The sequence below is a fragment of the Pan paniscus genome, chromosome 14 (assembly GCF_029289425.2).
Source record: "Pan paniscus chromosome 14, NHGRI_mPanPan1-v2.0_pri, whole genome shotgun sequence".
Classification (NCBI taxonomy): domain Eukaryota; kingdom Metazoa; phylum Chordata; class Mammalia; order Primates; family Hominidae; genus Pan; species Pan paniscus.
The window spans coordinates 35,866,902-35,894,064 of NC_073263.2; the positions used below are offsets into that span (position 1 = coordinate 35,866,902).

The window sequence follows — 27,163 nt, forward strand, 5'->3', positions numbered from 1 at the left end:
ATGTCTCCAGACGTTGCCAAATGTACTTTGGGCAGCAAAATCGTCCCCCCACTGAGAATTACCACTCTAAATGGTCTTCAAACTGGGGGATGTGTGCCCCCCAGGACAAATGAAGTCTTCCATGGGACATACACCAACAACATGTGTAATTTTAAGAAAAAGGCTTCCAGATCCTTTACTCCCATGAGTACTTCTCACTAAACTGATCTGCCTGAGAATATGCCCATTGTCCAGTTATCATGCTGGTTTTTATTCCCCAAGATCCTTTCACAATCTTCCACTTTACAAAATAAAGGCATACTTCTCACCCACTTCTATTCTTACTATGGTACACTGCCCCAGGATGGAAAAGCCTCCCTACCAACAAACAATAAGTCGAAGGGCTCAAAGACCCTCCTTTAATTTAGGCACAACTCCCACTATCCATTCCATTAGGACACAGATTTCCAGTAAACTTCTACTCTTAATAATTATTATTCATTAAAATCCATCAAGTTTTTATGCTATTCTAATCAACTATTTATAATAACTCAACCCAAAAGAAAAATTACAACTTACAGAATTAGTTACAGGAAATTTTTAAACTTAGCTTCAATTTATATAACTATTGTTATTAAAGCCATGTATCACAGAGATTAATAAAAAGCTTTCAAGCATAAAAATGCATTACCTTAAGATAATATTCTGTGGGGTGGGGGTGACAAAAATGTAAAATTTTTTAAAAAAGGAAGTGTGTAAAATATAATGTATTTTAAAAATTGATGGTGATGGATATAAAACTACAAAGATATGATACCCCACTGAATACAGTTGAAAGAATGATGTACCAATATTAAAATGTTAATATCAATACCATGTGGGAAACTGCACCCTTTTCAACTAACGCATGATGTAAAATGCTGTAAGTTAACCAAAAGTGTGCAAGAGGGACAGTTTTACAAAAATTATTTGGGGGTTCACAAGCAAATTAAAAGTACTGCTTTAAAAATCACTCACTACTATAATATATAGCAAAGATATAATGGACATGGTCTGTCTCTGGCCCTCAGAAGCACCAAAATTTACTATCTTTTGTTAAGCTCTCTATATGTGTCTGGCACCCTTCTAAGGTTATCCAATCCTCACTCTTGGAGGTTGATATCTGATTTTTAAAATGTTTTACAAATAGTGAGCAGCTTGCCCAAGAAGAGAGCTAGTAAATGATAGATTCAAATCAGTTCATGGATCAGAAGATTATCTGTCAAGAAAATTAAATGAGCTCTCGCCTGTAATCCCAGCTACTGCACAGGCTGAGGCCGGAGGATAGCTTGGGCCCAGAAGTTCAAGGTTGCAGTGAGCTATGACTGCACCACTGCACTCCAACCAGCCTGGGTGACAGAGCAAGACCTTGTCTCTTAAAAAAAAAAAAAAAGAAAGAAAGAAAAGAAAAATGAAAATGAAAATTAGATGAGATGTGTTTGATTCCAAATCTAAAAGTCCTACTATGTTTACAAGTCAGCAGAGTGAGGGAGGGGTGAAGAAAACCCAGAGTGTGCCATCGTAGAAAGTCATGTGGCTTAAATCTTCAATAGGTAGCATTTGAAAGTAGAAGCGAGGCATAATGAAGGAATATAGCTAGAAGCAATATTTACCTTGGGTATACCTTTATTTCTAAGCTTATTTTACATACAGTGTGATGAAAGATTTCCTAAATAATGTGTCAATGGAGGGAACAAGATGGCTACTGAGAAAGAAGAGTGTGCCTGTGTGTAGGGGTGGAGTGGGAGGGCTAATTCCACAGGATTGCTTAATAAACTTCCTTGCTACATCTCCATCTTAAAGAGAAAAAAAGGATACACGAGAGAAGAGCCTGGGTATCTAGAGGTTATATATAAGTCTAATGGTCAATTTCAGTCTAATCTCTGGGGAATCTCAACACAGAAAGAAAAAGGTTTATATTAAAATATCACATTTTTATTTTGTGACTGGGATTTGCTATATCCTCAGTGGTCTCAGAAAATACATTTTACAGAAATAAGGATTGGAGGATGGTGACTTAAAAAAAAGCCTATTCTATTCCTAAGCACAATTAAGTGTCAATCAAGTGTCCTGAAAAGATAAAAACCATTATCACATTATTTCACATTATTTAATTTTCAAAGTTAAGAAGACAAAGTCTTTGAAATGACAATCTGATGTATTAAACAGTACCTACACCAGTGTACAGTCTTCAACAACCAAAATCTGTTCCGATACCAGTAGTTCACCTAAATTCTAATTTTTTAATGTTCTAATAAAACACATTTATTTCAACATAACTACATGTATGTCTGTGTATGTCTTAAAAAATACCCAAGAAAAGGTAAAATTCTGCATTAAAATACCTAGCAATTTAGTTCGATTCCATAAACACTGAAAGAAGTAACACTCTCACTTAACAGTCAACATTACAAGCAGTCTTTAATAATACCGCATTTATCTCCTTAGAGCTAGCACAAGTTGATCTAATGCCTATTTGGCCCTTTACCAAAAAAGCGGAGGGGGCTTTGTCTAATACCTGTATACACCTCCCTCCGTAGCATCCCGCTCATTCTAGCTTCTTAGGGAAACCATAGACAACGACGTTTCAGAGAGTGCCAGAGGTGAAGCCGACCCGAAACCACATTACAGAAAGGCTTCCTGTTTCAAACAGGTCCAATAAAGCCACCAAATTAAGTCTACGATTATAAAGAACTGCGAATCAGAAAATAATTCCATATAGGTGCAGTCTTCTATTACTTTTTTCCCCACTTTCGGAAATTTCAAAGAAAAATTGCTACATTCTTAAATATGAGGCCATTATTTCAAAGGCTGTAACAACCTGCAACGCAAATTCGTTAAATTATGATACAATAAGGCCAACCTCGAGGATCCTCGGTGGACTACTAGTGCACTTCCTTACAATTAGAAAGTGAAAAACTGGGTCAGCCCTACAGTCACGCAATAATGCCGCGTCACGAAACTGCGCATTCCAAGAGAAACTTTTCTCAGGCCCAGAATTAAGTCGGAGGGATCCTCCGCGCAGCTCAATCCCTAGGAAGCATGAAAGAATGTATTGTAAAGAGTAAAATCACGCGCAATCCATCCCAATATAACTGCAGTTGTTCGTGGGCCTTCTTGTAGAGAAAGGCTGCCCAACCTTGACGGGGCCGTGGGCGCTGCGGGAGGGCAAAAGACCACAGAGATCCGCGAAGCCAAAGTAAACAACGGGGTTGGGGCCGCGAGAATGATCAATAGCGATGCTCCGAAAGGACTCCGCGATAGGAAGCGAGCGGGAAGGATTCCCTCCATCCTAACAGTCCATGGGTTAAGAGGCCGAAGCTTCCCTAAATACCACACTCCCGCGAGGGAAGGGACTGAGAACAACTTCTCAAACTATTCTCTCTCGAAATCGCTCCCTTCCTCGAAAGTTCCATCTCTGAGACTCGGATGAGGCCCCCACCCCCTCCGCCCTTGTCCCGTGACCGTCGCCCGCTCAGCCTCCCAGCCGAGTCCGCGGGGCCTGGGGCGCCCACCCCGCCCACCCAGGGGACCGCGCAGGGGTGAACTCCCCCGCACCCGACCTGCGCCTTCCAGACCTCGGGCGCCCCGGCGTCGCCTCGAGAGCTCCCTGCGCGGCCGCCGCGGCACGGGCCAGCTCCCACTCCCTTACACTGGTCGCCGCTGCGCTCGCCGGGTGCCGGTCCCGAGGCTCCCAAGGCCTCGCGCGCGCGCTCGCCGTGGCAACCAAGACGTTCCACGACGCGCGCTCTCGAACGCTTCGCGTCACGCGGCCCCGCCCGTCGGCCTCGCTCCCGCCACAGAGCCCGCAGCACGCCGCCACCTCAGCCTAGGTCACGTGAGTGCCCACGCGCGCGTCTTGCCAGCGGATTCATCACCGGCCGGCTCAGACTAGGTTCTGCCCACTCTGACCTTCTAAATGGTACGTGGGAGGACGTCCGTCCCCTTCGGACCCAAGAGTCACCGTAACACTCTAGAAGGGGAGAAAAGGAGCGAGGGCGGCAGGCGACAGAGAACCTCGCGACTCAGCGGCTCCGCGCAGACCCCCCCAGGCACGGTCCCCTGCGGCCACGTCGGCTGCTCCGCGCCTGCGCAATCTCTTTCTCTCCAGCGAAACCGAGGCCTCCGAAGAGACTAGAAGAGAGTGTGGGCAGTGAGCGCTTGTGGCCGCTAGAGGGAGCGCTGGGCACAGTGCACGAGAGACAATAAAGGCTGATTATCCCCTCAATGTCTGCAGCCGGAGCTTTGTGACTTCTGTATCCAGAGCACAGTTAATTTCCAAAAGCCCGCCTGCGCCACGTGTTTTAAGTCTTGGTGTGTGTGTAAAGTCTATATCACTATCATAAAACTGTTAGTTCCTGATTCCAGGATACAAAGAGTAAAATCAAGATGAACATACTTTACCCTTCTTGACAAGTGTTTTTAAATTAGTAAAATATTGTAGATGACAGACTCTTCAATAGGGCTGCCTTAGGGAAAAAAACAGAAAAAAGAAAAAGCAGTATGTACTTGCCCGGAGCATTTAGAACCAGTTTTGTTGTTGTTGTGTTTTTGTTTTGTTTTGAGACAGAGTCTTACTATGTTGCCCAGGCTGGAGTGCAGTGGCATGATCTCGGCTCACTGCAACCTCTGCTTCCCAGGTTCAAGCGATTCTCATGCCTCAGCCTCCAGAGAAGCTGGAATTACAGCTGTGCACCACCACTCCCGTCTAATTTTTTGTATTTTTAGTAGAGACGGGGTTTCGCCATATTGGCCAAGCTGGTCTTGAAAGCTTGACCTCAAGTTAGCCAGGCTGGTCTCGAATTCCTGACCTCAAGCGATCCACCTGCCTCAGTTTCCCAAAGTGCTGGGATTACAGGCGTGAGTCACCGCACCTGGCCTTAGGACCAGTTAAGTGACTCCCTCAAATCTCAGAAAGGTAGCAGTCAGTCATCCCAAAAAGCAAAACCTATTAGGAATATATTAATACAGTGGTTTCAAAATGATTTTGCTCTTATACCCCCAAAGGAGTTCCCAAAGACTATGACTGTATTCTCACTTCCACGTTTTTGGATTGACCATCACAATTTCTCATCTGACTTAAATAGTTACAAAAGAAGCAACTTCTGTTTTATTGTAAATTAACATTTTAAAATAAAAGTTATATAACTTTTAAATGTAGCCAGTGGAATCTAAATACCAATTTAATATCTAAAATCATCAATTTTTAAAACTACATGAACAAGCTTTTAACAGAAGGAAATTTTACATCATTTCTTTTCTTCTTGAACTCATATTTCCGTTCCATATTGTGAAATTGTATGTCAATATTTCTTTAGTCTTGCAAATATTGGCCAGGCTTGGTGGCTCATGCCTGTAGTCCCAGCTACTCCAGAGGCCGAGGCAAGAGAATCGCTTGAGCCCAGGAGTTCGAGACCAGCCTGGGCAACATGACGAAACCCATCCCTACAAAAAAAGCACAAAAATTAGCTGGGCGTGGTGGTACACATCTGTAGTCCCAGTTACTCCAGAGGCTGAGGCAGGAAGATCACCTGAGCTGGGGAGGCAGAGGCTGCAGTGACTGAGATTGTGCCACTGCACCCCAGCCTGGGCAATAGAGCCAGACCCTGTACCCCCTGGCCCCCACCAAAAAAAGAAAGGAAATCTTTTATTGGTCATCTACTCTACTTTACATTTAAAAAGTACATACATTTAAATAGAATTTTTAAAATTTCCAACAGCCATAAAGATGAATGTGTTTAAAACATGTAGAATTTCTATACACAAAATTGTTATATATAGAAAACCCTAAAGAATTTACTACAACACTGTTAGAACTAATAAATGAGTTCATCAAGGATTCAGGACAACAGGTCAACATACAGAAATCAATAGTATTTCTATACACTAGCAATGAACATTTCAAAAATGAAATTAATTCCATTCATAATATTATCAAGAAGAATAAAATACTTAGAAATAAATGTAATAAGTGCAAGACTTATATGCTGAAGACCATACAACATTGCTGAAAGAACTTAAAGACCTAAATAAATGGAAAGACATCCCATGTTAAAGGGTTGAAAGACTTCATATTGGGAAGATGGCAGTACTTCTCAAATGGACCTCCAGACGCAACACAATCCATGTCAAGATCCCAAATGACTTTTTTGCAGAATTTTGCAAGCTGATCCTAAAATTCATACAATCCAGGGAAATATAAGGACCCAGAATAGCCACATGCGCACACACACACACATCTTGAAAAAGAGGAATGAAGTTGGAGGACTGACACATTCCAATTTCAAAACTTACTACAAAGCTGCAGGCCAGGCATGGTGGCTCACACCTGTAATCCCAGCACTTTGGGAGGCCGAGGCAGGCGGATCACCTGAGGTCGGGAGTTCAAGACCAGCCCGACCAATATGAAGAAACCCGGTCTCTACTAAAAATACAAAATTACCTGGGCTTGGTGGCACATGCCTGTAATCCCAGCTACCCAGGAGGCTGAGGCAGAAGACTCACTTGAACCCGGGAGGTGGAGGTCACCATGAGCCGAGATTGTGCCATTGACTCCAGACTGGGCAACAAGAGCAAAACTCTATCTCAAACAAACAAACAAAAAACTACAGTAAGTCAGTGTGGTTAATTTTTGTTTTATGAGGTACGTTTATGTTCACAGAAGCTTCCACGTATGGTTAAGTTACTGCTAGCCATAGTAGTCTAGTGCTGACTTCTAGGAATATTCGTACTACTGACTGCAGAATTACCTGGCATCCAAACAGAAAGACACTGGCCAGGCACCATATTGCTTTCTGTTTGGGTCCTACAGTGCCCAGTACCAGAAGGATGTGGTAGAAGGAACAAGTAAAGTGAACAGGGCCAGAAGCTCATCGGTAGAAAAGTGTAAGCAAAGGATTTGGTTTGCTCCTCAGTACCTGGTCAAAACCTGTATTAGTGGTCCTTCCAAATTCGATAATTGTGAAATTCTGTGACACTCTTAATACTGAATTATGAAGCTGAACTGAGCTTTCCTAAATTATATTAAAAAGCTAATCTTGATAAACTATGCTAGAGGAAAAACTGAATTATCTGTTATCTCTGTGGAATATGTTGCAAAATCATTTTCATATGAAGAAGCAATGAGTATAGAGCCAAGAAAGGTGGGGGAAAGTATTATGGGCTGTGCCGAGCACCTGAATAATAGAATGATGTTATTTTTCTGGATTTTGTGGTATCTGTAGTATTCGTCAGCTTTTTTAAATTAGTAATTTTTTGATTCACTTTTATTATTTTCCTACAGAAGGCCATTCAAACTGTGTAAGCTGCAAGCATCACAAAACTTGGATCTGCTTAGGCCAAAGGGGTGCTTGAGATTAGCAGAAAATAATTGCGTATATTTGGAAACATGTAAAAAGCCATTTTTAACATTTAATATATCTTATTGAGGTAAAACAAGGCTTGGATTGTCAAATCAGACTGACAAGATTCAGAGCTTTCTTTTACCCAGTCATAAGAAAATAATGGCAGTATCCAAAACCACTAACCCAGGTCCCCAGGGCTTCCCCGAATTCCTTAGAACACATTCTGGCTTAGATCTCGCAGGTGAGGTCTCAGAGTAAGCTATGCCGGTGAACACTTACACAGATGGAGCTCTTTCAGTCAGGAACTATCTCTGTTTTATACTGAAATAATTATATGGTGGACACTGACATTTTCCACTGGGCCATTCCATGTATTAATATATCGATCAATTCTGGGTTTATTTACCTTAGGCCATCTAGACAGACCAGGTGTACCCTGCTAAAAAGCATTTCATAGACAAGGACTCCCCATTCTCTTTCCACCAGAATATACCTTGCATGTTTACAAGGAGATTTGATTTGGTCATTTCCACCTGGCCATCTCAGGATAGGAATAATTGGCTAAAAACCAGCTGCTGTCACTTAACTTCTAACTTTTCTCCCCTGTCTTTTTTTCTTACCAGATCCTTCTAAAAAAAATAATTCTCTAAAACTAGTGAATAATTGTGGCTGAGGTCTTTAAATGAAAATTACCATCATACCATTATAGAAGAGAACAATATTTTGAAATCATGGCACTTTTGGGGCTTTTACCCCTGGGTAATGCACCAGAGTAAGATTTAGGGAGCTGTGTATTTCTTGCATAAAGTGGGAGACGTTTTAGTGTGAAAGGAGGAGTAGGAAAAAAGATACTAGGAAATAGCACATAAAAAATTAAAATCTGGATATTGATTATCTTATCTTATATCCCTGTAAATTTTCTGCATACCTCCAGTGGTATACATACCCCGGTCAAATATTTTTACATCACATACTTGTAGCAGAGAGTCTGGGACCACTAGTTCTAGAATCCAAGAACCCGAGTTTGAAGCCACCTTCATCTCACAGTTGTTGCCACTTAAACACTCTGACCTGTTTTCTCATCTGTAATATGGGGATGTGATAATAGAATCTGCCTCACAGGGTGGTTACCTAAATTAACTGAAGTAACTCATTTAAAGTTGGCACTCAAGCCAGGTGCAGCAGCTCACACCTGTAATCCCACTACTTTAGGAGGCTGAGGCAGAAGGATCACTTGAGACCAGGAGTTCAAGACCACCCTGGGCAACAAACAAGACCTCATCTCTAATTTTGAAAAAAAAAAAAGTTTGCACTCAATAAATATTGGTAGTAATACATGAATTTCTTCTCTTCTTGCTGACATTCTTTAATGATTAGCAAAGACCAATTTGGTTCTAAGCAAATCTGTATGTTTTTTAAAGTCTATCTTCCTTAAGATTGATGAAGTTGTTTTCTCTTGGCAAAGAATTTATTTCACTGTAAAAAAATGGTAAATATGAACACTATTGTAACCCTGTCACAGTGCCATTAATAAAACAGTAGTAGTATACATAGCATTATTTTAATAACGTAAATGTTCTCGGAAGAAAAATCTACTTGTTAATGGACTTTAGGAATGATATATGCCTATTTGGGTTTTAGGCCTGCAATACCCATTATACTTACAAATCCTGGGTGATTATGCTAAAGACTTTTGTGTAGAAGCCTGTAGTTTAGTTAGATGAATGTGCTAAAAGTTTCATCATAAATTATGCTAGATTCAATTTCATTCAGGTTGTCATTTCTTTTATTCACATGCTGAAAATATAGTATTTTTTCTTTTCATCTATTATATAATATTGTCAGTGGGTATTAGAAAACCCAGAGAGTATATCACATAATGATGAATATCATTAAAATGAGAAATGTCCAAATTACTTTAGCCATGAATTGAGTTAGATGTCAGGGTATCCATCTCATGAAGTGAACTTAGGTTATCACTAATAATATAACCGAATTGCTCCAAGCTCATGTTGAAATCAGTGGGATGACTCGATGTAAACTAAAACTCCTTGTGAGTACATTATGTTGAGGGTTAATGTTTTAATAATGTTCTAAAAGTTGTACATGAGGTAAGGTTTCTGACCTGTGATCTCATTACTTTTTTCTTTCTTGAACTCTACATTATATGAAAAGCATGCATTTGACAAAAGATCAATAATTGTGATGTTCTTAGTAAAGTATAACTTTCCTCTTACAGACCAAATATAGTGGATGATGGGTAATTTATTGATTAAAAATGGAAAACAATTTCTTTAACATTTCTTACTAACCTAATTTGACTTTGTACTAGCTAAATTGTACTTTTTTTATTATGTTATAAATAGGCTAATGGGTTGGCTATCTTATTTTCTATTATATGTGTAACAGAGCGGTGGAGTGGGATTTAAAACCAGACACCAAAATTCTTCTAATAACTGCATTCCTTTAGGAAAATACATTGGTAAGCCACCTAGATTCAAGACAAGTCACCAAGGACACAGGCAAAATCAGACAGATAAATGAGAGAATACTTACACAGCATTTGGTAATACTGTCACTACATTACAAATGAGCAAAGATTTGCACAAGTGGAGTAGGGAATGAGAAGCAGTGAAAACTGAGAAAAGGCCAGGTGTGGTAGCCTCACGCCTATAATCCCAACACGTTGGGAGGCTGAGGTGGGAGGATCAATTGGGCCCAGAAGTTCAAGACCAGACCAGCCTGGGCAACACAGGGAGATCCCGTTTCCAAAAAAAAAAAAAATGAAAATTAGCCAGGCATGGTGGCACACACCTGTAGCTCCAGCTACTTGGGAGGCTGAGGTGAGAGAATCTCTCAAGCCTGGGAGGTCGAGGCTACAGTGAGCCATGTTCACATCTCTGCACTCCAGCCTGAGTGACAGAACCAGAACCTGTCTCAAAAATAGAAAATTTAAAAATTGAGAAGAGAGGAAAAGCCAAGTAACATGATAGATTGACAAAAGACTCAGAACGAAATTTCCAAATTTTGCATTTGAGGTTGCTTTTGCTGTTGTGATGTATGAAGCCTACATTTTCTGAATACTTTAGAGCAGTTTGCCAAAAAATGCTGTGTTTTGTCTTGTTTTGTTTTATTTTGCTTTGTCTAGAAATGTAGGAAAAAGGCTCACCATTCATCTTGTTTACATGGTACAGAGCAAGACAAATATGTAAAGAATGAGACGAAGAATGATGCTGAGAGAACCCATGAACTGAGCTCCTTAGGGAAAGGAAAGGCTCAGAGCCAAAGATGTCCTCGAGACTGTAAGCCCCTGGGGAGACCCTTGGACATTTTGAAGAAGGCATTAGATTTTCTATGAGAGGTGGGAATGGAAGCTCAAAGCAAATGTCAATGCCCTCCAGCCAAATACAACCAAGAATACACTGGAGGTTTTTAGCAAACTGGGTTTATTACTTATTGAAGTGAGGGAGAACACACACCATGGGGAGTTAGGAGACATCTCGGTAAAAGGGTGTTAGAAAGGCCCTATTATAGCATTTGGGCTTGTGTTAGGTGATTTTGGTTTGGTATAAGGAACTGGGCTTTGCTCTGGGTTGGGCGCTGTCAGGAATCAGGAATAATTCTATGATCGGGGATTTTAAACCTTATCTAGGAGGGAAGATGAGAGCCACACCAGAACTGTAATTAGGAAAGAAGCAGCAGTCACTCGTATTAGCCAAGACAGGCAGATGTTTGGCCATTTTTTGTGGTTTCGACAACATTCAAATACTCTGTTCAGACATGATTTCAGAGTGGTTGTGTTTTTGTCTTGATCCTTCAGTAGTCACAGAGTGGTCTTGTCTGACATGCATGTTCTGTGAATTGTTTATGTTCAGTTGGGTAACTCCAAGGCCTAGACAGAGGTAACAGTCCAACTCCTGGCAACACCTGGAAAGCTAGGCCTATTCAGATGTCAAAGGATGCTTTCTTTCTTTCTCACAGACTTTATGAAGTAGAGTAACCTTAGATGACACTGGGTTGGATCTATTTTATCAGATTGAGGGCTGGTTGATTAAATTCTATTCCCCCCTTTAAACCATGTCATTATAAAGAAAACCTATGTCATGTTTTAATCAGCCAATTAGTTGATTAACAATAGCTATTTGATGTCCTTTGTAGGTAGAGGACTATAACAAAAGAAGCGTAAAGGAGGTTTTTTTCTACATCATAAGATGTTCTACTATGACCATCCCTTCCTTCAAAAAGTAATCTCACGCTGTCCAGGAAAAGGTGAATAACTTAGCAGACCTTGATTGCTTAGACCCTGCACTGTCCCAAGAAAGGCCTGGTCTTCAGGACTGTCCTCTGCACTTGAGGAATATTCTGTTCTGATAAGAATGGTTTTTTTATGCCTTTTGCCTGTGGGAGCTTGATTCTGAGTTGTGGAGGTCAACCCTACAGGCACTGCATGCCTATAAGGTTGATCCCCAATAAAAATCCTGGACACCAAGGCTCAGGTGAGCATCCCTGATTAATAACACTTTGCACATGTTGTCATGCATCATTGCTAATAGAATTAAGCATGCCTGTGCCACTTCACTGAGAGAGGATATGTTGGAGCTTGCGCCTGTTTTCTCCTGGACTTTGCCTCTGTGCACCTTTTCCCATTGCTAATTTTAATGTATATTCTTTTGCTGTAATAAACCAGAACTGTGGGTATAATTGCTTTCCTAAGTCCTGTGAGTCCTCCTAGTGAACTGTCAATTCTGAGCATGGTCTTGGAGACCCATGATTAATTCTCCAACTGTATGTCTTCTTTACAGCCAATTCTACTCTATGTGGATTTACTTCTTTAATCTTTTTTCACAAGAAAATAAATTTCAGTTTTGGCATACTTTTAATAATAGCCGAAGAGGAAACTAGACCTAGAAACAGAAAATGTAAGTAAAGAAGACAAGGTAAAAGTAGAAATGTTTACAACAAAAATCTTGAGAGAGATCAAGTAAGTCTGCTCTTTAGGATTGTATTGATTCATTCATTCATTCAAACAATATTTATTAAGCACCTGCTTTGTATCAGGCAATTGCTTGATAATGGAGTTGCAGTGATCTTTAGAACAGATGTGGGTATGTGGGTTCACAACACATACTTTATGTTTTTGTTGTTGGTTTTCTTTTTTGAGTCAGCACCTTGCTTTGTTGCCAGGCTGGAGTGCAGTGGAACTATCACAGCTCACTAAGGCTTTAAACTCCTGGGCTTAAGTGATCCTCCCGCCTCAGCCTCCTGAGTAACTGGGATTACAGGCATGCACCACCATGCCTAGCTCTACAATATGTATTTTGTATTAAGTTATCATGGCAGAGCTAACTCTATACAATTCTGAGTGCCAGAAAGGAAATGTGGGAAACACCCAAGAGGTCATATCTGTTTTCAATATCCACATAACATAATCTTGCTCTGAAATCAGTGAGGCCTGGAAAGGGACAGCTATTTTCAGTCAAAAAAATAAAGGTTTGGAATATTGCAACAGCACAGAAAATGACATGCCAACTTATCTCCTACTATATATGTTACTTGCAACAAAGCAAAGTAAATTTATAAACATCTCATAAAACTGTGAAAGTGTAAAATCATGAGAAGTTTCTAGTAAGTGTAAACCAAAAATAAAATTCTAAGGTTCCCCCCAACCATCTGAATGGACTTTCTTCTCAGCCAGGGCTCTTTTAAAATTTAACCTGAGAGACTGTTTCAGGCCATGATGGGAAGTGGGGGTCGAAACATGACTCATTATATTAGGTTGGTGCAAAGGTAATTGCAGTTTTTCTCATTAAAGTAATGGCAAAAAAAACCCCACAATTACCTTTGCACTAACGTAATAGCTCCTTGGCATTAACATCAACACAGACTTTAAGTCTGATAATGTGGGGGTTCAGTCAGGCTGGTGGGAAAAAGTTATAGAGAATATACACAAATCCTTTGGGAAGGCCTGAGGGTTTTTACATATGGTACTTAGCTGAAGGCAGCCTTGTCCCCTTAGTTAAATAAGTTAGGGTAGAAACAAAGGAATGTGGAGAGTTTACCTAACTAGCTTGTTTACTCATGTGGTCTTAAGACTAACTTTTGATCTACTATGGGTGCTTAATTGCCTTCTACTCCGGAGTCTACAATATCAATTACCCCCTAGTGGTGTTGACTCAAGCCTTTGTCAATTAATCTTTACTGAATAAATACGAGTCTTGCTGGCGAGACTCGCTGGCTGGTCGAGGCCGTGCTTTACAGCACTCTGCTTGGAGTCTGTAAGCTGCCTGGACGCTCAGCTGGATTGGCAAAGCAGAATAGCTGTATGTCAGTGTACTTTATTCATCCGTCATTGGGTCAGGGTCTGTGGGACAGACCCCCACATGATAAACATTTTACAACCTATTCTTTCTGAAGTCTACCACCTGAAGGCTTCCTTTGCAAATAAGAACTTGGGTCTCCACAATCCTTTGTCTTAATCCAGACAGCCTGCCCTTTCTGTTGATCCCAGGTCTTTAGACAAATTCAACCGTTGACCAGAAAATGTTTAAATTTACCAATAGCCTGGAAGCCCTCCTACTTAAAGTTGTCCCCCCTTTCTGGACCGAACCAATGTATTTCTTAAATGTATTTAATTGATGTCTCATGCCTCCCTAAAATGTATAAAACCAAGCTGCACCTCGACCACCTTGGGCACATGTTCTCAGGACCTCCTGAAGGCTGTGTCACACACCACGATCACTCATATTTGGCTCAGAATAAATCTCTTCAAATATCTTACAGAGTTTGACTCTTTTTGTCAACATAAGTAAGGGAGGATACATGGAAGTTAGTGTGCATGATTTACTAAATTGAAATTTGTAAAATATTTCATGTGTTATTATTCTGTGTATTAAAAGTGCTTTGTTTTATTTCAAGAAATGTAAAGATAAGCGCTTTTAAAGACAGTTTTAATCATTATCCCTCAAACCTATTTTCCCCACCAATATGTGAATGTCTTAATGTAGAAATTCTTCCTCCACTTGAGAAAGGCAATTGTCCCTTTCCTCATAAAGGCTGCACTTCCTAGGTTCTCAGGGTTGTGGTTGCCGTGGGGGTCCAGGTAACCATCAACTAAGAACCCTCCTTGGAGTGAGGCAGAGCGTGGATGCTCCCGCTCTTACAACCATGGATAGCTAATCAGTTTTTTTCAAGGGTGGATGGTTGGCTTTATCTGGGACCTGCTTCCTGAGGAGGCAAGTGCATGAGTGAAACTTTTGTAATTCAAGCCCCTTGCACATTGATGGCTATCACCCATGGGATAGTTTTCTGGGAGTGCAGATTAGACCTGACCAGTCACAAGTCATCTTTGCTGGTACAGAGGCGAGTTGTTGGAAACAGTCATTTTCTTTGAAGAATGTGAAGGTATGGCCTCCTTGGAAAAAGCCCCTGAGGCCCCTGGTAAGGATTCTGCTGAAATTCAGGATTCAGGGGAGAAGAGGAATGTCCTACGCTGTGCAGCCTGCAGCAAGTCACACCCACAGAACTTCTGTTTAAACACTGCTTGTCTTTTTATAAAAGGAACCTATAAGTGGAATGTGAAAGAACCCTTTGGCAAAACAGCAAAGTGGTTAAGAATTATGCATTATTAAAATAATCACTGGTTATGTTCAGGTATTCTCTGTATACTTATAAAAGGTTTTTAAATTCTGTGTAATTGTGGATTACAAGAATAAAGAGACTATCTTTAGTGCTGGTTCAGTGTATCATCAGTCAGACACTAGCCCTTCATGAATAGATTATTTATGGGGGCAGCCAAGAAGAAAAATGTGTGATGAATTGCTGGCAAAATCCACTGAACACCAGGAATTCATTGTTGAACATCCTTGATTGTCTTGGGAGAATTCCCATTCCAGAACAGCTAACACTTTTCTGGCAATATGAAGGTTTTAGATGGAAAGATCGAGGCCCAGAAATTCCAGCTCCAGGACTCTCAGTTCTTGGAGCTGGTCCATCCGAGCCTGATTGCCCAAATGAACTGATATTATAGCTGATTACCAGGAACACAATACTAAACAGATTTAAATGCGTCAGTTCATAAAATGTTCATAAGCAAAGTCACTATTCATAGAAAAAAAAGAAAAACCTGCTATTTTATGAGATTTGACAAAAATACGCCAACATTTATATTTTTACAGTTAAAATTTTCAAACGATTCTTCCCAGAAACTCTTGTTTTTTTGTTATTCAATCGTATTCATTTTATGAATGGTCTTTATTTCTTAGTCTTTTTTGCATGTTTGGATTTCTAATTGCTGCTGTGTCTTTAAAAAATAAAGCTCTTTTTCGTAAAGCAATACTAACTTGAAAAACCATCATCTCCCTGACACAGCTGCAAAGACTTATTGCTGTCATGACTAATATATGAAGAGGAGAAATGAAAGTTGAATTTACCTATTTTTTTCTCATAGTCCCAGTTTGGCTCGAACAATTGGTACTGTATTACTATTACTGACAAAAAGAAGCTATTGGCCATTTTTAAAACTCTCATTCAGGACACAAGTAGGTCTTGAGAATCCCTGTTTCTTTTAAAAGGGTCAGTTCTGCAATCCAAAATATTTCCTTAGTTTAATTTATATATAGAGAAGTCCCCATAGTGTCAGATCACAGCATAGCTGAGCATCACTGAACTATATTTAGTCACAAGGTTTGATTATAACAGCAGGGCACTTCTTAAGCAGTCCTGGAGACGTGGAAATTAAAATGCTAAGAAAATCCTATTTTAAGTAGCCCACACAAACTACATATATATTAAGCCTACTTGCCAAGTCTTTAAGTTACTCCATCAGAATAAGATAAAGGACTTTCGGAATTTGATTAACTTTTTTAGATAAAAAGAGTTCCCATTAACTTTTCTGCAAAATTAAATTGGGGATAAGACTAATAAATATTATTTTGGGGGGCCAAGTGGAAGGTCTTCTGCTGACTATCTTTTATTCATCATTCTGTCTCACCACCTCCCACCCCCAATGAACAAATAAGGTGGCTATGCTTAGATGAAGAAGTAGAAGCTCAGAAAGTTTATGTAATATGTTCCGAACCACAGCAAGTACCAGACAAAGCCCAGGTTCTCAAAGGTTGTTTTCAGAACTGTTATTTTATTGAAATTAACATTTTGTTGAATACCGTATGCTCAGCATGATTAGTTTCCCTATATTGCCTTTAAACTCCTCCCCCACAAAATTATATGGAGTGGGGTTTATTGACATTACATAACACGGTCAAGGTCTTGTGACTAGTAAGTGGTAAAACTGTAATTTAAATTGGAGTCTTTGACTTTAAAACCTTAGCATGTTTTTCTTATACCACAGTGTCTTATTGTTTATCCAATTCCCAAGAGGTAATATACTTTGGAAAAATCTGAAACACCTGAGAAAAAAGAGTAATTTGCCAAGGCTAGAGATGGCCTCTTCAGGTTAGCTCTAAATATAGACATATACTTAATGCCATGGACCATCACATGCAGCTGTTTGAGTCCTAACAGTCTTACCTACTACCTACATGAACTTAGGCAAGTCACTTACCCTCAAAGCTTGTTTCCAACTTGGCTTGTTGAGAAAGCAGTAACAACTTCATAGGATTGTATTTGGGATTAAATAAAATAACGTATGCAAAGCTCTGTACTCCACAAGAGACAGCAGATTGCAGTAGTCAAGAGCACAGATCCTGAAGCCAGCTGTTCAAATTCAGAGTCCAAATTCTGGATCTGCCACTGGCCAGCTTGGTGACCTTGGGCAAGTTTGCTGTATTCATCTGTGTCATCTGTGTCCTCACTGCTAAAACAGGGTAATGATAGTAACTGCTTCATGAGCCAGTATGTATAGGGCATTTAGGATAGTGCCTAGAACACTAAACACTATGTAAGAGGTTGTTAATTAAAAAAAAAAAAAACAAAAACACCTCTTTGAACATAGTAGATGCTGAATTTTATTCTGCAATCACCCAGGTGGATTAAAAATAAATTTTTAGGCTGGGCGCAGTGGCTCATGCCTGTAATCCCGGCACTTTGGGAGGCTGAGGTGGGCAGATCACGAGGTCAGGAGATCGAGACCATCCTGGCTAATACAGTGAAACTCCATCTCTACTAAAAATACAAAAAATTAGCCAGGCATGGTTGCACACGCCTGTAGTCCCAGCTACATGGGAGGCTGAGGCAGCAGAATCGCTTGAACCTGGGAAGTGGAGGTTGCAGTGAGGCAAGATTGTGCCATTGCACTCCAGCCTGGGTGACAGAGCGAGACTCCATCTCAAAAATAAATAAATAAATAAATAAATAAATAAATAAATAAATAAATTTTTAAACTTAAATTTTTGATTTTTGGAGAAAATTCCTGCATTGCCATTAGGGAAACATGTCAAATGAAATCAGCAGTTCTAGAATGATGAATGTTAGAGCTACCCTAGTAAGTTCACTGGATTTGGGGGCAGGAAGATGAGGCAGAGAGGAAGGTGTTAAGAGTGTCTTTCAGATTTGGGGATTAGGTAACTAATCCCCAGATGACACTAGGAGCTATTTCATACTGAGATGGGGAAGAGAAGAATTATGCATATGGGAACAGTAAGAAGTAAAAGAACTAGCATTTGTACCGTCTCCCAAGTACCAGGCATTGTGCTAGGCACTTTGTATACAGAGTAACTCATTTCATTCTCATAACTACCTTTCGGGTTTTACTCTCTCTGTTTTTAGAGATCTGTGAAAATCTTTAAAGGCATGTGTTTTGCCATATATGCAAGTGAATCAACTTGCCAGATAAAAGTTTGCTGCCTAAATATGGTAAGAATTCTTCTTCTCTTGCCCCCTTCCCCTACTAAGCTCTGAATTTTCACATCAATATTTATATTGCTATGTTAGAGTAGGCACTACTTTCACTAGAAAGTGACCCTTTTCTATTCCTGGTAGTTAGTCCTTTAATACCTCCATAGACAAAGAACCTTTTGAGATGCCATGCAGGCTCTAAAGTTCTGTAATAACTTGGAAATCTGTGATGGTTAGACAACTCTGTCCAGAAATGTCTTGGGAGCTGTCATATTTCTCCAATACTCACATTAGACACAGACATACTATCATGGAGCTAAAATTCATGGTGTAATGATATTGCACATTAACCTCATAATGCTGTCTGTATCAATTTCAACATTAATATAATGTAACTGTTTCCAGGTGGAAGCAAACCAACTTATATACATGTTTTTATTGCAATCTTCTGAAAAATGCATGCCATCTGTATTACCTCAAACTTTTGGGAACAAAATACATTAAACTAAGCAGAACCTCAAATAGTCAAAAGAATCTGTCTTTTTCAGGATATTTCTGAACTCTCTAAAAGAAAACAAGTTTTGAATTATAGAATACATAAATTTTTCAAACACAAGCACCACCAGAGGGAACATTAATATAATTTTTTTCAATTGCTTTGCATCATTCTTTTTTGTTGTTTTTGTTGTTGTTGTTTTTGAGACAGAGTTTCCCTCTTGTTGCCCAGGCTGGAGTGCAATGGTGTGCTCTCAGCTGACTGCAACCTCTGCCTCCTGGGTTCAAGAAATTGTCCCGCCTCAGCCTCCTGAGTAGCTGGGATTACAGGTGCCCACCACCACGCCCAGCTAATTTTGTATTTTTAATAGAGACTGGGTTTTGCCATGTTAGCCAGGCTGGCCTCAAACTCCTGACCTCAGGTGATCCATCTGCATCAGACCCCCAAAGTGCTTACACCATGCCTGGCCCCTTTGCATCACCCTAAAACCACCTTTTCATTCTGATGGATAATTGAAACTGAAAACTTTCTAAACTTTACTAAGCATTTATTGCTACTATTTACATTTTTAATTATACTACAACATTCTTATAGTAAGAAAGCTATTACTGATGACTATTGTAATCTCTATTGATATTTACAATTGATATTTTTGCACTTTGGTTTTAAGACAAATTCTTGACTGCATGAATATCAATAATAAAAAGATTTTATGCCTGTGTGATGTTTCAAGGTTGTCAGCATGCTGTGCAAAAATTACCTTGAGCAATGCCTAGGATGCTCCATTGTAGGCAGGCATTATTATCACTCCAGTCCTTGTACTAGACCCCAGGCAAACAATACCCATGTCAGCCGGGTGTGGTGGCTCACGCCTGTAATCCCAGCATTTTGGAAGGCTGAGATGGGTGGATCACCTGAGGTCAGGAGTTCGAGACCAGCCTGGGCAACATGGCAAAACCCCGTCTCTACTACAAGTACAAAAATTAGCCGGGCATGGTGGCGCACGCCTGTAATCCCAGCTATTCAGGAGGCTGAGGCAGGAGAATCACTTGACCCCCAGGAGGTGGAGGTTGCAGTGAGCTGCAATTACGCCACTGCACTCCAGCCTAGGTGACAGAGCAAGACTTCCATCTCAAAAAAAAAAAAAAAAATACCCATGTTATGGAAGAAGAGACAGAGGCTCAGGAGGTGACCAGCTGTGAAGGGGTGTAGCTATACCCAGATCTAAACAGTCACAGCTGACTACATGTATTCACTACATCTTTGTTAAGCAACTTGTCCATTAGTGACTCAGTTATTGAAAAAAGTGCATTTCAATATCATGCTCTGAATGAGACATTGCTCTCAGGATGCAGAATCCCTCGTTTCTTTCTCCCGTGTGCTCTGCATGAGGCCACCTGAGAAGATCTGGACTCATGCAGATCTTGAGTAGATCTTGAGTAGGAGGAGCCCTACTCCTCCACCAGGCTAACCCTCAGGGCTTGCTTGGTGCCTAAGATAGCCCACAGCTTGCTGCCCCTCAGCTGCTAGCCCCAAACCAACAGCAAGAAAGCAGACTGTAATGTGGAGGATACTTTTTTTTTAAATGAGATTTTGTTCCTAGGAGACTCTAAAAATTAATACCTTATTCCACTGTTCTTTTTGGTTATGTAAGATTATTTTCCAAAATGCTGGCAGTAATTGTCCTCTGTATTAACTAATTTTCTGCTGGTGATTATCAATATGGTGAAAGGCAGAACTGCTAAATCGGGGCTTCCCACTCTTTAACATGCATACACATCCTCTGAATATTTTTTTTAAAAAAAGACAGATTCTGATTCAATAGGTCTAGGATGGCACCTGAGAGGCTGCATTTCTGGAAAGCCCCAAGGGACTGGTCCACAGACCACACTTTGAGTGGCATGGAACGAAAGTATTTCAAACAGTCCTTGTATTTGCCTGACGATCTGTGAGAACAGGATCAGTCTAAAGATTAGTAATGATTCTTTTTTCTGAAAACAATAACAACCAAAATGATTTCTAGTTGATTTTATTTTTCCCTATTTACTTTTTCTAGGAGAGTATGGGAATTAAATGGAATTCTCTTTCCTAGTGTTTGGGAATAAATCAGGTGTTGAGTTAAATAAGCATCTCTCTCTCTCTCTCTCTGTCCCTCTTTTTGTCTGTCTCTCTTTCTTTCTCTCTCTCTCTCTCTGAACTCTAGAGAAATGCTGAGCTGCTGCCTTTTGGTCCTCCCCCTTCTCTGAATTTTCCCATCTACTCTTCTCTGCCTTTGCTTGATCCTTTTTCCCCTATGAAGATTTGGGGTTTTTATTGACCGGAGGCAGATTTTGGCAAGAATGTCCCAGTTATTTTAGCTTGTGCAGTTGGTCACATTCTTGTGAAATTAGCCTGAAATTAGATTACTGCTCAAGATAGCCATGAAATAATATCAGCACTCAGTATTTAATTCTGAATTATCTGGCAACACTGAATCAGCTCTGCCTAAATGGACATGCCTCAGCGTCTCAGCAGTGATAGTGTTGCAGCCTGTTGGTTTTTTTTGTTGTTGTTGTTTTTTGTTTTTGTTTTTACCTTTTATTTTGAGACAAATACTATAATAAGATGCACAAATAATAGTTTTAAGTGTACGTCATCCAGCTTTCCTCAAAGATAACACCTTACATAACCATAGTACATTATGAAAATCAGGAAACTAGCATTGGTATGTATTATTAACTAAACTACAGGCCTTATTTTGATTTTACCAGTTTTTACATGCACTCTTTTTTTGGGCTGGGGGACGGTATGCAGTAGTATAAAGTTTTACATATCCATGTATACATTCATGGAACCACCATCACAATCTTCCTGATTGCTAAAAGTTGGTGTTCTCCAGGATTCTGTCCTGAACGCTATTCTGTTTTCATTCTCCACATTATCCCTGGACCCTCTTATCAGTAATGGTGACTGTAACTATCTTTTCTATTTGGATAATTCTCAAATGTATAACGTTAACCTCTCTTGAGCTCTATACCTCACCATTTCCTGGTCTACTTCTGGACACCCACTGACTATTTTATCTGTACCATGAGCTCCAACATAGCCAAAATTGAACCTGTATTCCTTCATTTTTAAACTAAATAATCTCTATTTGAGGGATTAACACCTTGTGGCCCAAGTCAGAATTCCCAGGGATCATCTTAGAGCTTCCAGTCTCCCTAATCCACCTCCACATAATAAAAACAGCCAACACTGCTAGAGCAGGTACTGTGTGCCGGATACTGTCCCACACCCGCTTGAGGGATCAGCTCACGTTGTTCTGATGGCAATCCCACGCTTTGTCAGAAATGGATCCAAGTTTCATGAAGCCTGAAACTTGTATAGTTTCAGGTCCCATTAACGAAAAAGAACAGATTACAAATATTAGAATTAGGATTTGTCAAGGGAAATATTTGGGCTAGTGCAAGTGAGGGGCCCTGAAAATTGACCTTCACTAAGTTCATAATCTGTCTTTGAGATCAATGCTATTCTTCTTGCCATTTTACAGTGAGACAATCAAGGAACACAAAGTTTGCAAAAGTTGACTTGACCAAGGTCCTCCTGCCACAGGGGCCTCATTACCTCTTGCTGTGTTTTAACAGAGGCCTCCTATGTGACCTCTCTGCTGTCAATCAGCCCCCTTCATCCGTTCTCCACACTGACCCCAGAGGGATCTGCACACGGGGCCATGTCTCTCTCCTGATCCAAAGCTGTCACTGGTTCCTGGTCCCTTTTAGGATAAGAACTAAACTGTTTTGCATGACTCCTTGGCTGTCTCCTCTGACACTGGAGGTTGCATGATGCTGAACTGCTAGGGGCTCCCACCAATGCCCCACACTTCCACTTCCTACTCCTTTCCACGTGTCCTGCTGCTGCCAGGACTGCTCTCCTCCCATCTCCTCTACACACTGCACTCTTTATCATTTTATCCAAAGTAGAAAATGCATTATTGGTTATTTTTAGCTTATAGGAGCAACAGATGGTTAAAGTAAAAAAAAATTATACAGTGCAAAGAATTAAGTAAAAACTACCAGATCTGTGGCCCCATTTTTTGGGATGAACCACTATTAAGTGTATGGTGTACATACTTTTCATTTTTCCTACTCTGTGTGTATGTGTATGTGTGTTCTAGCCTATAAAATTGGGATATGTTACTATGTTATTATTATTCTTTTTCATTTTTATTAATCTTCCAGACTTTTCTCCAAAATGTTTTTCATTTTGTTTGTTTTTGCAAATATCTTAGATTACTAGGAAAGCCAAGTCTCTCTTCCTGGATTTCTTCTCCTATAAACCGCCTGTTGATACCTACCCACTTCTCTATGGAGCACAGATGAAGGATATTGGTCATGTATGTTGAAATATTTGTCCAACTTTATCCCTAGTTTTTTGACTTTGTAAGGATGAGGAATTTTAATTTGTATATACTTGTAGATGCCTTTAGAACAATGACCATATCTTTTTTTATCTCCATAGCTCCAGCATCTAGCACAACGTCTGCAATGGAACAGGCGAGCTGTGAATATTTGTGGAATGCATGGGTGGACTAAAGACCTATCACCTCACTCTAGAATGCCCAGCATGTTGGAGGTAAGAGCTCATCTTCTGGTCTCTTTACCCCTTCTCATACAGAGCCAATCACCAAATCCTGCAAATTCAACCCTCAAAATGTCTTTACACGTCCCACAGCCACCACCGCTCTGTCAGACTTACCATTTCTCACCTGGATTCCTGCAGTAGCTTCCTCTCTCTGGTCTCTCTAAGCTAATACTTTCTCTATGTGTGACCAGGGTTTTCTAAAACACAATCTGTTCATTTCATTGTCCTGCTTAAAAACCTTGAATGACTCCATAGTGCCTGGAAAAGCAATCTAAATACTTTAGAAAGGAGTTCAAGGCCCTTCATAAAATCTGGTCTGATTTCCCTACTCAGCACCGCCTCTCTTTCTTCACATCTTCTATTCTCCAGCTGTGCCACACTTTATTCAGCTGTTCTGGAACAGACCTTATATTTCACAACTCTGCTTATTACATTCATCTCAAATGTCAGACATTCCATGGAATCTCATCCTGTCTCTCTATCAAAATTATCACACTACTATTACCACCATTAGCGCCACATCCCTTACCTGGTATACCTCCCTGTGTCCTCTACACTTCCTCATTAATTCAAAGATAACTTTATATTTCTCTCCCTATTTCAACTTCCTGCCTCCACAGAAACAGTTTTCTGGTTCAGCAGTTTCAATGAATCAATCAAATATTTGCACATCTGTTATGTGCAAAGTACTGATGCCATTTCTGATACTCAACTCACTTTTCAGTTGAAATTTTGAGTGCAGCTGAGTTCTGAAAAATTATTAGTTTGTAAAAGTCTGAAAATACATGCATTTATAAAAATCTTGGGGGACCTCCTCTTTCGGCTTGGAATACCCCTCCCTCTGTCTCTGTACAGGGGAACTTCTTCCTTCTGTCTTCGCCCTTCCTTCTTGCCTATTAAACTCTCCACTCCTTAAAACCACCCTACGTGTATCTGTGTCGTTTTATTTAAACCGGCATGAGGACCAAGAACCATGGTGTTCCTCCACTCATCAGAGCCGTATCATTTTGATGCATGCGCCAAGAAAGAAAATTCAATCATCAGACTGAAGCAATCAAACTCCAAATGGTGCTGTAAACTGAACCACACATGGACATGCCATTCTTCTAAGGACCCTTAGATCCACCCCAGGAGGAGCGCTAGCTGCTGTTCCCCATTCGATGCCCCTTTTCAGCAGGAAGTAGCCGGAAAGATTCGCCGCCCAAAATCCCCTAACAGCAGTTAGTGTGGCATCTCCACAGCAGGGAGCGGTAGGAAAAGGTGTCCTTGGGAAGTTTTCGGTTTTTAAAGCATCTCCGGAAAAGTTTCTTGTAAAGCCCTGGCTCTTAGAGCCAGGCCAGCAACCTTTGATATGCAAATGCTGGCTATCGGCAACTGGGTCCACCCAAACATGGAGGCCTTCTTGCCCTTTCCCCACATGTTCCTGGCAACATGGCTGCCCCCACATATCCCCACATGAGTAGAAAATCATGGCACCCTGCACTTGCATATTAAAAGGGTAGGGTGGGAGGGCCAGCTTTTTCGCAGTTTACGTGAATGACATGCCTAGTCAAACGAATCCCCTGAGCCCTATGTAAATCAAACACCGCCTCCTCCAGCCTCTGCATATATACCTGGCTGGTATCTGTGGCAAGGTGGGGACCTCCTCTTTTGGCTTTGGAGACCCATCCCTCTGTCTGTGTACAGGGGAGCTTCTTCCTTCTGTCTTCCCCTTTCCTTCTTGCCTATTAAACTCTCCGCTCTTAAAACCATTAAAAAAAAAAAAACTTAAAATAATTAAATTGGGATGAAAAAAGCCTTGTAAGATTCTCTTGGAACAGAAGATCTGAAGCAAACAGGGAGGTAGATGGCAGTGTATTCCCAGTCTTGTTAGCTAAGCAAGTGAGCGGGAAGCAGGGCTTCTATTCACAGGTGATATCTCCTCACTCACTATGTGATGATTCAGTCATCTGGCACAGCGTCCTCTAGTTCAATTAAAATATGTCTGAGTTTTTGGCCTAAATATAGTAATAGACACAAATATTAAACTCATTTTTCCTAAGCTTTTAAAAAATTATATATTCTCAGGATATGACGGATAATCATTTGCCTCTGCAAATGTAAGGCACACAATTTATTTGTGTGTTCTCTATTCTCATTGCAACATGCTTTAGGGCTAAATATAATCAAAAAAAGGATTCAATATACATACATTAATATTAGTAAACCTTTGCCCCTAGTAAAATGATCATGGCTCTAAAACTTTAAGGCTTATCACTTTTCTTTCAAGGAAAGAGTCGGGCATATTTTAAACATGTCAACAAAAAATAAATTCTTTCATTTCATTCCTTTCTCCCTTCCAGCATGTTAAGCACTATATGAGCTGCTGAGGATACAGGAATAAACAACAACACAGGTGTGTCCTCTGCCCAAACCAGGCATAAATGAGCTTCCAAATGAACACAAACAAATCTGGAAGGCTTTTGAGGAAGAAGGACCATTAAAAAAGGTACAGAAAGAATGTATTGAGATCATGTTTATCCATCACTGAAATAAAATACTCTCCACAATTTCAATGATTCTCCAGCCAATATATTATTACCCCTCCTTATTAAAAAAAAATGAAAAAAACCTGCCAATAGAAAGCTGCCTTTCCTGGTAGATTGCATGCAAGTCATACTGTTAGCTAGAACTTAAGATACCTTGTTGATTTAATCAGTAGGTTACTATGTGTAATAATTCAATATTAAGAGAAGTGAGGCTATCAATATTATAGGTATATTTTACATTTTTCCAATCAGTCATTACTAAAGCTAACATTAAAAATCTTAATATATTACACTCTACGTTTTTGGAGCACAAATATAACAATTTAAAAAATAAATTGGCTGGGCGCAGTGGCTCACGCCTGTAATCCCAGCACTTTGGGAGGCTGAGGTGGGCTGTTCATGATCTGGAGATCGAGACCATCTGGCCAACATAGTGAAACCCCGTCTCTACTAAAAATACAAAAATTAGCTGGGTGTGGTAGCGCTTGCCTGTAATCCCAGCTACTCGGGAGGCTGAGGCATGAGAATCGCTTGAATCCAGGAGGCGGAGGTTGCAGTGAGCTGAGATCGTGCCACTGCACTCCAGCCTGGTGACAGAGCAAGTTTCTGTCTCAAAAAATAAAAAATAAAAATAAATTTAAAAATTGCAGAACATTTTCTTTAAATAATGCTATTTTTCTCAAAAATTAAATCAGCTATTGATTTTCTTCCAAGGTCATTTGCCTCCCATCTTTCTTCCAAGTGTCATCATCTTATGTATTTCACTTTTTATAAAACTTTAAACAGCAAGAGGCCATACAAAATGAAAAAACATAACTTGTATTAATTCATTTAGTCCTTTAAAAGCTGTATCAGAAGCTGTTGTTGAAAAAATGGTAGAGTTATTAGGAGTGTTGCAATGTACTCCTAGATGTCCTATAACTGATATGTTAGTCTTATACTCTTCATAATCGTATATAGCGATCTTAGTACTAGCAGACATCTAAGGTCTATGATGGCATTTAACACAATTTTGTCTCCAAATTCTGCTGTGGTTTCATCAATGCCTTTTTGTTAGCTCTGAGTTTAAATTTTAATCTGGAACCATAACTGATTTATCCCAGCTGCTGACGACTGCCTGGAATCTGGTTTGGAGCATCTCCAAAGCCAATGTACTTTCCCCCAAGAAAATACAGGAAGATCTCTCTGCCCAGGCTTGGAAATACATAAGGATCAGGTTTGCCATCCTCTACTTTAGGGTGACTTTAACATAATTCAATGCCCACTGACTGCTTTTCTCCTACGGGTAAAGTAACAAACAAAGGAGTCAACTCTCAGGAGCTCTCTCTTTCATCTGCTTTATGTTGCCATTTTCCCTCATTGCCCTC

At 40.2% G+C, this 27,163-nt stretch overlaps 2 protein-coding genes across 11 annotated transcripts in view; one reads left to right on the forward strand and one right to left on the reverse strand.

The window, feature by feature from the left end:
• On the forward strand, positions 1-27,147 carry LOC130540740 (uncharacterized). The gene is made up of 7 exons (XM_057299636.2): positions 1-187; positions 3,498-3,856; positions 18,084-18,170; positions 22,916-23,020; positions 23,146-23,259; positions 25,611-25,756; positions 26,900-27,147. Exons 1-6 carry the CDS (start codon positions 1-3, stop codon positions 25,635-25,637), a joined length of 879 nt encoding a protein of 292 aa, XP_057155619.2. The 3' UTR covers positions 25,638-25,756; positions 26,900-27,147.
• The window catches only part of SPART (spartin), a 67,320-nt gene that overhangs the window by 39,686 nt on the left and 471 nt on the right, over positions 1-27,163 (reverse strand). The window contains exon 1 of one of the 10 annotated variants that reach the window (XM_003826882.6): positions 3,931-4,301. The exons of 1 other annotated variant lie outside the window; for it this stretch is intronic. The gene's annotated coding sequence lies outside the window, so the exon portion shown is untranslated. Of the gene's footprint in view, positions 1-2,881; positions 3,346-3,581; positions 4,302-27,163 lie in introns of those variants that run through there. 8 more of the 10 variants (XM_055096605.2, XM_034936583.3, XM_055096606.2 and 5 more) reach the window with 8 other exon arrangements.